The sequence below is a fragment of the Lygodium microphyllum genome, chromosome 16, assembly GCF_053477565.2.
Source record: "Lygodium microphyllum isolate KBCC chromosome 16, Lygodium_microphyllum_v1.1.10, whole genome shotgun sequence".
NCBI classification, from domain to species: domain Eukaryota; kingdom Viridiplantae; phylum Streptophyta; class Polypodiopsida; order Schizaeales; family Lygodiaceae; genus Lygodium; species Lygodium microphyllum.
In genome coordinates this window covers 78,075,373-78,088,830 of record NC_141150.1, presented here as the reverse complement: position 1 = coordinate 78,088,830, position 13,458 = coordinate 78,075,373, and the positions used below count along the sequence as shown (strand labels likewise).

The 13,458-nt window shown below is 44.8% G+C and overlaps 1 protein-coding gene across 1 annotated transcript in view; it reads right to left on the bottom strand.

Moving 5' to 3' along the window:
* Positions 1–12,628, bottom strand: part of LOC148023013 (uncharacterized) — a 56,631-nt gene extending 44,003 nt beyond the window's left edge. The window contains exon 1 of the mRNA XM_087696000.1: positions 11,129–12,628. Coding sequence (XP_087552126.1) covers positions 11,129–12,485 — 1,357 coding nt within the window. The 5' untranslated portion in view covers positions 12,486–12,628. The remainder of the gene's footprint in view (positions 1–11,128) is intronic.
* Positions 12,629–13,458: the final 830 nt, after the last annotated feature.

Genomic DNA, 13,458 nt, shown 5'->3' with positions numbered 1-13,458 from the left:
TGCAGCAGGTGCCACTTGGACAGTGCCGAGAACCATAAGGATATGCCCGTATTCAATCTCCAAAGATGGCTCCATGCTGACCAAGGGACAAAGAAGATCCACCTTGTAATCGGAGAATACCATCCGAAAGGAGACCTTTGAAGATAATTAGGAGACATGATTAGCTATAGAACCCGAAACTCAACCTCGAGAGAGAAGCCACTAGGTCCGTGACTCCATGCTGGGAGAAATACGAAGGCCTAGTCACCAAGTCACTGCTGAAGATCCAAGGGCCCTGAACTAAGTAGGTCCTCTAGATCCTGGGTATGAGTAGAGGAAATGACTGCTCAAAGGAGAGCCACTCCTTGAAAGTGAAAGGTGGTGGTGTGTGAAGAACTTCATGGCACATAGGGTCCCTCTCTGAATCAAAAGGAGTAGAAGTAAGAGCCTCCTCTGAAGCTGAAGAAAAACTAGAAACCCCCCTCTGAGGGCAAAGTAAGAAAATCCCCCTCTGGATCCTAGTCTGAGAGAGAAAGAGAATCCAACCACTCATACCTCACCGATTGCGAAGCATCTGATGATGAAGGAAGTGCCACCGGTTGTGCCGAAAGTATCTGAGGCTTGGAAGAAGAAGCCGAAAAACACCCAGAAGTGGCCTCTCGAACCTGAGTGGAAAAGGGTGAAGAAGGAGGCTCAGGATGAGCCAAGGGTGGGGAACAGTCACAGGCTCTCAAGAGAGTGGACTGTGGAGGAGATGTGGGCCGTGGAAGCTACTGTACCCAAAAGTAGGAGGAGGAAACCTCCACGCTGTGGGTGGTCTCCAAGAGGGCTTATCGCCTCGTAAGGTCTTAGAGCCTCCGTGTGCTCGAAAGGACTTAGTGCGTGTCGGGTGCGGCTTATTGCCTTGAGCATAATACTCCAATAGCCGATGCAGAACGATCTCTGTGGCCTAGAAAGGAGAGGTGGCACAAGGAGTGCCTAGTGGAAGACACATGTACTCCGAGGGATGGGGAGCAAAGGTCGATGTCGACAGTCATTGATACAATGACCGTTCTTGCTGTAGTAGAAACACCCAGTAGACTGGCAATCTGTCGGTGGAGACGCCATGGTACCGGTGTGGTAAACTGGAGAAGGGAGAGTGGGAGGGAGAAAAAGGATATCTCCCAATGCGCAGTGGAAATAATAGAGAAATCAAATGTTGATGCCGAACCCGCCACCTGTCTTTGTCTTCTCTGATGAGGAGAAGAGAGAAAGACTAAAAACCCAGGAAAAACCATCAACAACAGTTAGCATGCTGAAATCAGCTCCGAACAGTGTGTGATAGGCTGAAAATAGGCACCAAACTGTTGTAGACAACAATGGCCAGCTTGGACCGCAATGTCCTCTGCGTCGGGGGTGTGGGCAGCAAGCTAAAATATCTGAAATCTGCAAAAACGAGATTTTGATGTAGCGGACGAAGAAGAGAAGTGGATGCCGAACCCGCCACCCGTCTTTGCCGTCACTAGAGTGGAGGATCTTTGCCACTGTTTGAGCAAATCCAACTCTGATACCATGTCAAAAGATGACATATCAGCGAGACAATAGGGTTTGCAAAGAGAAACATGGAGTGAACTCGGCAAACATGGAGAAGAGAAGAGAAGAGAGAAGAAACTCTGATAAATGGAAAGTGTGAGAGTGCGCAACGGAAGAACACGAACACGGAGGAGAGGAGAGAGAAAGCAGAGAATGAAGGAAGAAAATCTGCACTGACTGAAATGAATGCTGAATACACTGAAATGGATTGATCAGTCCCTGCACGCAGCCCGGAGCGTCAGTGAGGGCACCAGAACAGGCTGATGATGATGGCAGCACCGAAGACGGAGGAAGATGACGGAGTCGGAGTGTGCACCTGCCAAAGAAGGAGGGAAGATGATAATACAACTGACTGCCAAGTGGGAAATGGCTATAAATAGCCAAAAAACCCACAAACTGGCCGACCTGAAATTTGAGGCCATAAATATGTCCGACCAGCATTTAATGCTGATCTGACCAGCATTTAATGCTGGTAAAAATGCCAGGAATGCTCAGAAAAATCCCGGAAAGGGTGGACAATGTCCAGCAGGTGAGGCACGCTAATGAATGCAGAAACTGCCCCGGGAAATGCACATCTGAGTGCTCTAGAATGAGCTACCTCCTCCGTCAAAACAAGTGATAGACAAGTCAGAGCTCCTAAAGTCCTCATCTGACTCAGACTGAGGCTCACAGGCAGGAGATGACAAGGCATGACAAACATGACTGCTAACACCCCCTCTCAGATCCTGGATGTGGCTGAAGGCCAAGGGAGAAACGGATCCTGGGGTGGCAAGAGGAATGCCAAGGTCAATGAAGTCCGTCGATGTAGACTGCCGCTGAAGGAGCTCCTCACGATCCTGGGAATCCCCCTCTAAAACACTAGGGGCCAGGGAATCCACAGCCGCATCACCGAGATCGTCCCCCTCTGAAAGGGATGGGAGGTACGAGGGAACCACCGGAGGAGAAGGTGGGGGATGGGAAGGAACCTGTGGAATAGAAGGTGCACAAGCGGGAACGGGTGTAGCAATAGACTGCCTCGGAGGACCCTGCATCAAAGAAGGGGAATGGAGCCTATAAAGCCCGCTCTCCTGCCAACCTGTAGATAAGACAGCTCCTGTAAAAGAATCCTCAATAACAACGGCATGCTCGGTGAAGACCACGCGTGTGCCAAGCCTCGTAAGACCATAAACTGAGAGGAGGGGAAGGCCCAAATCCGGAACATGTAGGGCCTGTGAAAAGGAGCTCGAAGGTCGGTCGGTAAACAAAGGCAATGTGCCAACACCACTAATAGGCACCGATAAAATGTCACCAACAGTGACTGAACCCTGTGATGGACGGAGATCCTGTAACAAATCACCTCGGGGAGTCATATGACTCGAAGCACCACTGTCCACTAACCAAGGCTGCGCAGAAGACACTGCAACCACGGAAGAAGGATCCTCCTCCAAAGCATGGATATGAAGGAACACTGACTCATGGGTAACAGTTGGTGTAGAGGTAGAAGAAGGCTCCGATGTAGAGCCACCGTTCGCTCCCGAACGAAGGTGAGGGTACTTCTTCCAACATTTCTCCTCGGGATGTGTCCCTTTCCCACAGTGTGGGCACTTCGGTCTCTCTGAATCTGAGTCAGAGCCTGAAGAACTGTCCTTCTTCTTAGCCTTTGACTTCTTCTTCTTCTTCTGTCCTCCCGAAACTGCAACAAAGGCTCTACTGGAGTCGGATCCACTAGCACTGACCTCTCTGAGTCGCTCGTCATGCTCCAAGACAAGCGGGGATAGCTCCTCCCATAGAAGCTTCTCACGGGTCCTCGATGTAAGAAGGCTGGTATAGAAGACATCAAACCAAGGCGATGGCAGTTGAGTCAAGAGAATCATAGCCATGTCTTCAGAAGATATCGTCCGACCGAGAGATGCAAGCTCATCCCTCATATCCTGTAATCTGTTGATGTGGTCCTTCATGGAAGGACTATCATCAATAGCGAGCATCCGCAACTTCTTTTCAAGAGATATCCGGTGGGCAAACGTCTTCTGTTGATAGAGAGACGCGAGCTTTCTCCACACATCTGCTGCAGTCTTCAACCTGTGAACATGAACAAGGATAGAATCCTGCAAACTCAGAAAGAGGAAAGATCGGGCTCTAGAATTGAGCCGATCCCATAAGGCTGCACGATCCATAGATGTCCCATCTGCGGGATCCACCTAAGGCCGGGGAATAGGAACAGAAACAAGCTCCCAAAGATCGAAGGAGTCCAAGATACACTCCACCTTGCAGGACCATAGAGAAAAGTTGGAGCCATCCAACCGGTCCTCTTTGGGCAGCTGAGAAAGTACGGGTACCTGTACAGGGGGTACCAAAGGCTGCATCGTCGGCCCACTGGAAGGGGATCGCTGAGATACATGAATAGAAGGGGGACGAGAATGAGGAATAGACTCCGGACGACGGTCCTCGTGATAGAAATCACGCCTCCGTTCAGATGAATGTCGAGACAAAAGCTCATCATCTGAGTCATCAAAGCCTGTAAACTGATGAGAAGACATCTTCCAATCTGCAAAATACCAAACACCAAAGAAAACTGTGCCGATGCCGAAGAATGACCACCAGAAGAACCACCAAACTCCAGGAAATCAGGTCGCCTATCACCAGGAGGTGAAAACGCAGCTGTGTAGGGCACAAAATCCGGAGGGAAAGTTGCCAGGCACCAAAACGCAGCCTGTACTGGAGTCGCCGAGCTGAAGAGAAGGCCGCCCAGCTGAAAACGCAAGTAGATAGGGGCTGGTTGATGACGTGGCAGCCTCTGGAAGGGGCTGATGCAGCAAACGCAAATATTCAGACCACCTATGCAGCAAACGCAAATATTCAGACCACCTGGAGGGGCCGCCTGGCTGTTGGAGAGAAGGGGGGCAGCAACAGATGATAGGTGTGGTGTCTCTCTAGTCGATGAAGACCTCCATGCTCTCAGTTTGGCGATGATACCATGTGAGAGTGCGCAATGGAAGAAGAACACGAACACGGAGGAGAGGAGAGAGAAAGCAGAGAATGAAGGAAGAAAATCTGCACTGACTGAAATGAATGCTGAATACACTGAAATGGACTGATCAGTCCCTGCACGCAGCCCGGAGCGTCAGTGAGGGCACCAGAACAGGCTGATGATGATGGCAGCACCGAAGACGGAGGAAGATGACGGAGTCGGAGTGTGCACCTGCCAAAGGAGGGAAGATGATAATACAACTGACTGCCAAGTGGGAAATGGCTATAAATAGCCAAAAAACCCACAAACTGGCCGACCTGAAATTTGAGGCCATAAATATGTCCGACCAGCATTTAATGCTGATCTGACCAGCATTTAATGCTGGTAAAAATGCCAGGAATGCTCAAAAAAATCCCGGAAAGGGTGGACAATGTCCAACAGGTGAGGCAGGCTGATGAATGCAGAAACTGCCCCGGGAAATGCACATCTGAGTGCTCTAGAATGAGCTACCTCCTCCGTCAAAACAAGTGATAGACAAGTCAGAGCTCCTAAAGTCCTCATCTGACTCAGACTGAGGCTCACAGGCAGGAGATGACAAGGCATGACAAACATGACTGCTAACAGAATGATGATCTGATGAATGGAGTGAATGCGATACAAGGGAACAAGGGTGCCGTAGCACAAGGAAGATGATGATGACAGCCACAAACCGCGAACTACAATGTCCTCTTGAACGGGTGTAAGGGCAATGGAGAGTCTTGAGAGAAGAGGTGACGGACTAAATGAATTTGCCGTGAGAAATGAATGAGAGAGTGACCTATAAATAGGCACACTCAGTCTAGGATGGTGCCCCTTTTTGGGGCTGCAAACCCTAAACGCAAAATGCAGAAATGCAAAAACACAAACTGCGGTTGAATGGTGAAGGGTTTCTTAACACATCATACATATCATTGTAAAATATGGTCTTATAGGTCATTTTGGCCTTTTTTCAGACATTAATATATCATTTCATCTCTCTCTCTATTTTTCCAATGCCCACTACATTAGATTCTCATCACATGCACTTCTAGCGACCATTCCGAGGTCTCCTAATGCACCTCTACCTAGGACCACTTTCCACCTTGCCATGAGGTTCACTAACAAAGACTTGCTAATGGATATATGCAACAATGACCACACAATTAGGCTAGTATCCTTTAGGACCCTTAGGTAACCCTAGGCTCCATCTGGCATTCCTTAGCACTCTTAGTTCCTTAGGCTAATGAGTCAAGCCTATTTTGTCCCTAGGCTACTTTTACTCTAGAATTCTCTTTCATTTGTCTTCAGTTGCATTCATACATTTATTACTCTATTATTTACTTCTTCATTTTAGCTTCTCTTTACTTTCTTTTCTTTTCTTTAGCACCAAAGCATCTCACTATAAGACTCTAGTATGCAAATTCTCATCTCTTTTTCAAGGTTTCGTATTTCAATATAGGCGTAACATACAAGTTTACATTGGTCCTTCCTAGGTTGGAGACATGGGTTGCTCACCATTCCTTTGTGGTTCCATCTTACCTAGAGACTTGCTTTTCTACTAGCATGCAAGCTTCCCTCCCAAGGTGAATCTTTAGGCATTTCTCAAAGCTACCACGATGGCTACTTCTCCCTAACTCTTTCAATTAGAGTACAGTGTGCTTCATCTTCATGCTTCTTTATGGTTTTTAGCACCACACAAAGACCGACATCACGTTTCTCTTTCTTCTTTGGCATCGACATCCATGGTTGAGAGGGGTTCTTATCACAAGGACGTGAGTTTTTAACTTCATGTTCTCTGGACACTAAAGTTTGTATCATTCAAGTTGCGCACGTGACATAAAGTTAAATGGACAATCCTAGCTTTGGCAATGGGGGATATTGGCAAAAGTTATTGAGGACAAGTGCCAATGGGATACATTGGCAAAAGTTATTGAGGACAAGTGCCAATGGGGTACCATCAAATGTTATTCAAAATGAAAGCACGGACAAAGGACTATACAACTCGTTTTTGCAGTGATGACATTAGAGACTAGGCATTAAATAATTAATTAATGCAAGTCTAAGTGTCAATATCTACTTAAGGATACTTGGAAGACAAATTGGCCAGCCAATTTAATTATTGGATAATGAAATTACTTTTTTTAGCACTAGAAAAATTATTAAATTATTTTTCAAAATTCATATTCTGAGAATTAATTTAATAAGCTAGATAATGTTGAATATGGGATTAGAATGCTGCCACTTGGCAAAACTTGCCCATGCAAGTGAAAAAAACGTTTTTAGGGGCTAGTGGAGTCTATTCCAGCCATTGTGAGCGAGAAGGTATCTGTTAGAGAGCAAAGAGACACTACTGTTGTGATTTACAACCACTAGCAATTAGTCCTACAGCATGTGATAGCAGTTTGGAGCCCTCCAAGAGAAAGTGACAACAGCCCAATGTCCTTCTAGTACAGATGACAACATATAGGATAGGGCAGCAGTCTTTCTGGTGGTCCTAAGCTATAGGTTCCATGGCTGTTTGAGCAAGGCAGCAGCAGTTTTTCAATGTTTCTCGTTATGAAACTCTAAAATTTCTTTCTCTAGAGCATTCTCTCTCATTCCCGACCATTTCTCAAGCTATCTCAGCATTTTCCAGCAATTTGAGCCATCAGAGAAGGAGATTTCAGTCAATCTCTATTGCAAACCCTAATTTACTACAGAAATTAGGGTTTTAACAATTGCCTCGAGATGTGTCCTCAAAATTGAGAGCCTAGGACTTGAATTCTAGCAACTGAAATTGAGAAATTTCAAGGAGATTCAAGAGACTAACCAGCCAATATTTGATTTGGGGATGAATTTGTCTTTCAAGGAGCAAGGTGAAGGCCAATCCCCAAGCAAACCAAGGGGCAAATTAGTTTGAAGGTTATTGGTCAGTTTTGACAGCAAGAGGCACTTGGATTAGCAGAGGAGATCAAAGGATCTCAGTTGTTACTCCTTTCATTTGCAATATAAGATAAAGAAATATTACAAGGGGCACCAATTTTGGGGATAATAGGGTGTCCAACGTCCAAGATTAAAGTGGTAAAGTGTGCATTTTCAGTTTATGTGAATTTTATGCTTACTGTAATTAGTGCTTTATTAAGTTATTTACCACCCTATCCGAGGAGGAAGGTTGGTTTCACACGTACAATTGCATGTTGGGGCTGACTGTTGCAGCCTTGTACCTTTAGCCATTGCAATCACATTGTTCCTTCTCTCACCTGCATTCTCTCTGTCTCTTCTCTGTGTTCACTTTCCTCTTTCCATTGTGCACTCTCACATGTTCCTCATCCATAAATGATTGGGCTGCATAGTCACTTGCATCCCTCATCAAAGTATCATCATCCATCAGCTCTGGTGCCTACATCCCACTCTTGTCCACACCCCTATTAGTGGATATCTCAGTTCGGGAAGTGTTGTCCAGCCTTCTCCAATTGTCACCCGCCTTCATAGCCATGTTTCAGAGCTACTAATCATCACCAATATTTGCCTTTATTTTGTGCAGCTATTGTTAGCAAAGTACATCTCGTGAGTACTAGAGTCTATGCACTTCAATGTATCTCATTTTTTATTCCAAAGTAGTTTCTAAGCTGGCCAATTTGCTTTGTGCCAATTTCTAGCTAGCCGACTAGTCATTTGTCTAGCATTATTACTACCTATTTATAGGCAAGCTCTCTCCTCCTCAATCTCCCTCCTCCTCAATTATTCACTCATATACTCATCCTTCAACACAATTGCTTCCATCTGGAGAGAGGGAGACTAGATTACCACTGATTCATTGCCCATACCTTTGTATTGCTCTTGAGCCTTTATATATAGATTTCATTTCCAAAGCCTATTCTCTTTAAGTTCTTGTGTTCTTGCAGTGTTATCTATTTGTTGTGTTCTTGCAGTCTATTACAACACTGTCTCTTTGCTTCCACTGCTTCACACCTTATCTAACAACTATCATTGTCATGAGGATATGAATATTGATGCTTTGCTTAGCATTTGATTTAAAAAAAATCAAATGTGCAAATGTGGCTTGCACATGTGACGTGCAAGATAGTTATTTCACAATGTGAAACCTACGACCCCAAGATATCAGTTGGTGCCAAACAAAAGTTATAACAAGTTATACCTGGCACATATAAAGTGGTGCCTAGTATTTGAATTTGACCTAGAACATTCAATTAGCCAGAAGTGTCCGGTGACACTAGGGAATTGGCATTAATTAATTAATTAATGCTAGTTCCAAGGCTAATGAGTGCTTAGGACTACTTGGGTAACAAATTAGCCTAGCCAATTTAATTATTGGTTAGTCTGATTATTTTTTTGGGCCATAAATATTTATCAAATTAATTTTAATAAAACTAGATAATATTGGAAACTAGATTTGGAAGGCAACCACAAAACTTGCCCATACAAATGAGAAAAGCTGGCGGAGACTGGAAGGAGAAGGAGAGTTCGTTCTAGGGTGGAGAAGCTAAGGACATCTAAAAGAGTCCAGAAAACAAAACACTATGCAAATTTCACCTCTCCTATACGCTACATGAAGAAAATCGGAATTTTCTCTCTTCTCAACATTCTCTCTCATCCTCTAGCCTATTCTCGTTCTTCCTCAACAACTTCCAGCAAATTCAACTGTTAGAGGTGGAGATTTTGATCAATCTCTACTATAAATCCTAATTTACAGCAGAAATTAGGGTTTGACAACCACATCAAGAAACATGCTCAAAAATGAAGGCCTTGAGACTTGAATTTCAATCACTAGAATCAAGAATTTCAAGAGATTCAAGTGGCCATTCAGCCACCAAACATTTGGGCCTAAATTTTCACCCAAGAAGCACAATTCAAGGCCAATCCCTGAGCAAACCAAGGAGCAAAATTGGTTTGAAAACTTACTGATCATCTATAACAACAAGAGCCACTTTGATCATCATCGGAGAAGATCAAATAATCTTAGTATACTCTATCCATCTGCAATAAAAGAGAGGAAGAAATACCACAAGGGGTGCCAGTTTTAGGGTCAACACACTGTCCATTGTCCAAGATTTAAGTGATATATTGTGCATTTCAATTTATGTGCTTTAATTGCTTGCTGTAATTATTAAGTAATCAGGTTATTACCACCCTCTCCAAGGAGAAAGGCTGGTTTCAGCCACCCATCCTATCTCGAGCTAGTAGTCACTTGCTAGCTCCGGACAATTGCCACCCACCCTATTCGAAGCTAACAATTGCTACCCATCCTGTCCAGAGCTCGCAGCCACCTGCCACATCAGCAAACTGCTGTGTGCCCAGCACCTATGCCACATCCAAGATCAGTCGCCCAGCCTGCTAGGCTTGCTTTTCATTGCAGCCTGCATTTTCAGAGCTGCTACCTTGAATTTTCACTGCCCAGCAGGCCACCTGCTGCCTCCTTCACTGATCAGCCTGGTCCGGACAGATTTGCCACTCTGATCTATGTTTACTACTATCAATACATTTAGAACTACCTACTATGTTTTGAGACTTGTTCGAGGTACAACACACTCTAGGAGCTATTAGAGAGTTTGCTTCCAGCTTATCTTTCCAACTAGTACCTGTCATGCATAAACTATTACAACTTTTACCTTTGGCACCAACTAATATCTCAGGGTCTTGGATCCCACGCTATAAAAAAAATAACTTGTACCTCACATGTGCAAGTCATATTAGCACATTTGACTAACTTTTAATCAAATGCTAAGCAAAGCAATAAAATTTCACATCCTCGTGACAGAGATCCTCCAATATAACCATATGAGGAAAAGTGGACATGACAAAACAACTCAAGACCAACAACTCTTATACACATTGATTGCATCACCTTTATATTGTTTAGCCTTATTTTTCTTTATTTATCAATAATAAGTCATACCCTCGAACGATTATACTTATCATGTGGATCTCTTTCTTTTTCACAATGGATAAGTATATTAATTACAAAGGATGTTCCAAAGTCACATGACTACTACGTTCCAACCAAGTGACTGAAGCAATGGCAGCACACCAAGGAGCCATCATCATGCCTTCCCCCAAACCCCCTCCCAATAGAGTTTTGATTGGATTTCCTCTTGAAGAAATATGTTGTGATGGAGGATACTCATGGTTGCGTGTCATCAACTCTATTCAAGTGGAGTGAGATGATTTCCTCTTGAAAGAATATGTTGTGATGGAGGATTCTCACAGTTGTGTGTCATCAACTTTATTCAGGCTGAGTGAGAGACAATTCTAGGCTTTGGAAGCTTAAAATCATGAATTTATTATTTCCAATGAAAAGAAAAGCCCATTCTCCATCACGGTACAGTGTTCTATGCCTTTCTATGTCAATCTCTATTTGCTTTATTATGCGGTTCTATCATTGCTTAAGAGTTGTACTTTTCAACATCTCTTGCTACCAAATTTGTACTACTACTTTCAAATTCACTATATGCTGCTGAAAAGATCCACATTTCAGGAAATTTCAGGACTCAAACAGAGGCTAAAACAGACAAAAACATAGTCCTTTGAAATGTGTGAAACCCAACCCTAGATTATTGGTGAACATACTAAATGCATGATGTTTAGCCTTCTTTGAGTATTTTTATGCCATACCTGGAGCACAAAACAACAGCATGTGGGGGTTATTGACAGTCACTGCATTGGCCAGGTCTGGGAGCCATGGCAGTGCCGTTGTCCTTGTGAAGAATCCTGCTGCTTTCACTCCTGGCATGTGTCCAACACATAGTACTAACTGATAAATCTCATCATTTACTCCAGTGTACCTGTTAGAATCTTTCTTATCTTCCTTCACTTTGTTATCAATGACCTCTTGAAAACTCCCCTGTTCTAGACCTTTTAATTGTACAATGCAAAGTTTTCCATTTGTGCCAGAATAATTGTTTTTGTCATTTTGCAACACTCGTCTAAATCCTTGGTTCTCCTTTCTATTTACTAAGTTGTCAGTTTCCTGTACCAATTGACATATGGCCTGGCCTGCCTGTCTAGACTGACAAGCAGCATTTGAAATTACCTTGTCAGACCTTGAGTGTGCAGCTGGAGAAGCATGAGAAAATTGATTCCAAAAACCTGCTATACTTTCTTTCACACTCTTTTTACCTTCTTTAAAGGATACTTCTTGGAGAACAAAGTCTATCTCATCTTCCTCTTCCGGATCTTGTGTTACCTCAGAATCTAGCTTCAATTGTTCATACTCCTGAACCAAATCCTCCCAATCAGAATATGTACCCTCATCTTCCATAGTTAGCTGGTTCGCAGACACAGGTGTGACATCACTACTGTCAGTAATCACCGGTTTTAAATCGCTTTTCAATGTGGTTGAACCACCTCCTTCAACATCTTCCGGGACGTCATGCTGTTCATTACGCGAATCTCCTACTCCTGTATCGTCAGGATCATCGCCATCGTCTAACCATATGAGATCATCTCCTAGTTCGGTACTGCCTTTTATAATGGATGTTGGCAATGCTGTCTTGTCATGGAAACGGGCAACACATCCAACGAAAGGAGGCAAAGGTGCTAATCTGTGTTGCGCATTAGGAAAGGATGCCGCAGGCACTGGATTTGGCATTCCAGCTTCGTCTGCGTGATTGTGCAAATGCTCATCTGGCAGGCCAGCAGATGATGATGTGCTGCCGTGGGGGAACTGGCCCGCGAGTTCGTGAACGGCAGCGAGAGCGGACTTTGTGAGTTTTGAGACAAACGTGACGGCGAGGGTGGGAGGACTTGCACCGACGAGGGAGCAGGCATGCTCCCAGGCAGGCAGGGCCGAGTCCCCCTGTCCAAGTTTCTTGGTTATGACGGTGGCAAACTGGAAGACCCTGCCATCGGGCGTGACGTGCTTGGAGGTGAAGCTCTCGTCCACAGGCGAGGCTCGGGAGCAGCAGAAAGGCCGTCCTCCTCGGAGACGAAACGGAGTGCAGGCGCGCACGGCAAACTTGGCCCGCCACATGGTCCTGCAATCAACAACCCCGCAAGGTCCCCCATGCCTGCGCTTTCAAGAGTCCGTCAAGACTCCGTCCCGAGTCCGTTCGTGAACGGCTGCCCAGCCCCGAGGTCCCCTTCACACCAAAACCGATTTCCTATTGCCAGCTCAAGTAGCCGGCAGATGCTCTTTTAGTGCACGCAGCCGGTTCCATTCCTGGTGCCCTCACCCCTTTAAGTGCTTTGCACGGTGTGAATCACTCGCTCCACATTTAACCCGGCAAAAACTTTTTCTGAAAATAGTTGCTTTTTAAATGTGCGCTGCTGCCCGCATAAACACACAAACTTCAACCTGCAATATTTCCAAATCAATCACTGGCGACTCCGCGGACTAAGGATAAATGTATAAGCAAAGTTCTAAACTCCAAAGGATGCTTAATCCTAAGGGAATATCAGTTACTAGATGTGGAAAGAATTCGAAAGCTATGGGATTTGGAACTCACACAAGACCTTCTGAAACAAATTCTCATGTCTCTGTGGTCGCTTGGACCTGCCCCTCTGTGACAGAGTATTTGCCTGGCAGGTGCTAATAGGAGCCTTCATCACTGCTGAAAATATCAGTAATCGCGGTATTGTAGATGTTCAATGCCCTTGCGGGGAAAATGAGACATTCATGCACGTCTTTTGGGATGGGTGTCTTGCCAGAACTACATGGAACACTGTGCTCCCGCGCCTTGGGCTACAATACAACACAACTGAAGCTTGAAATTTCTGTGTCTTGGGTCCGATAGATTCACAGATTCACGTCAAATTGCTAGGGCTATAGAAGATACGCATCACCACTCTCCAGACTTTGTGGGAGTTAAGATCTAATAGGCTTAGAGGCATTAATCTACCCAATTTTGCTTGGGTGTCTATCTTTCAGAAAAACAAGTCATTTTGGAAAGTCCTATGCATGGTGGATCAGCTTGAGGCCAGAGATACGTCCACCCTCCTCAACT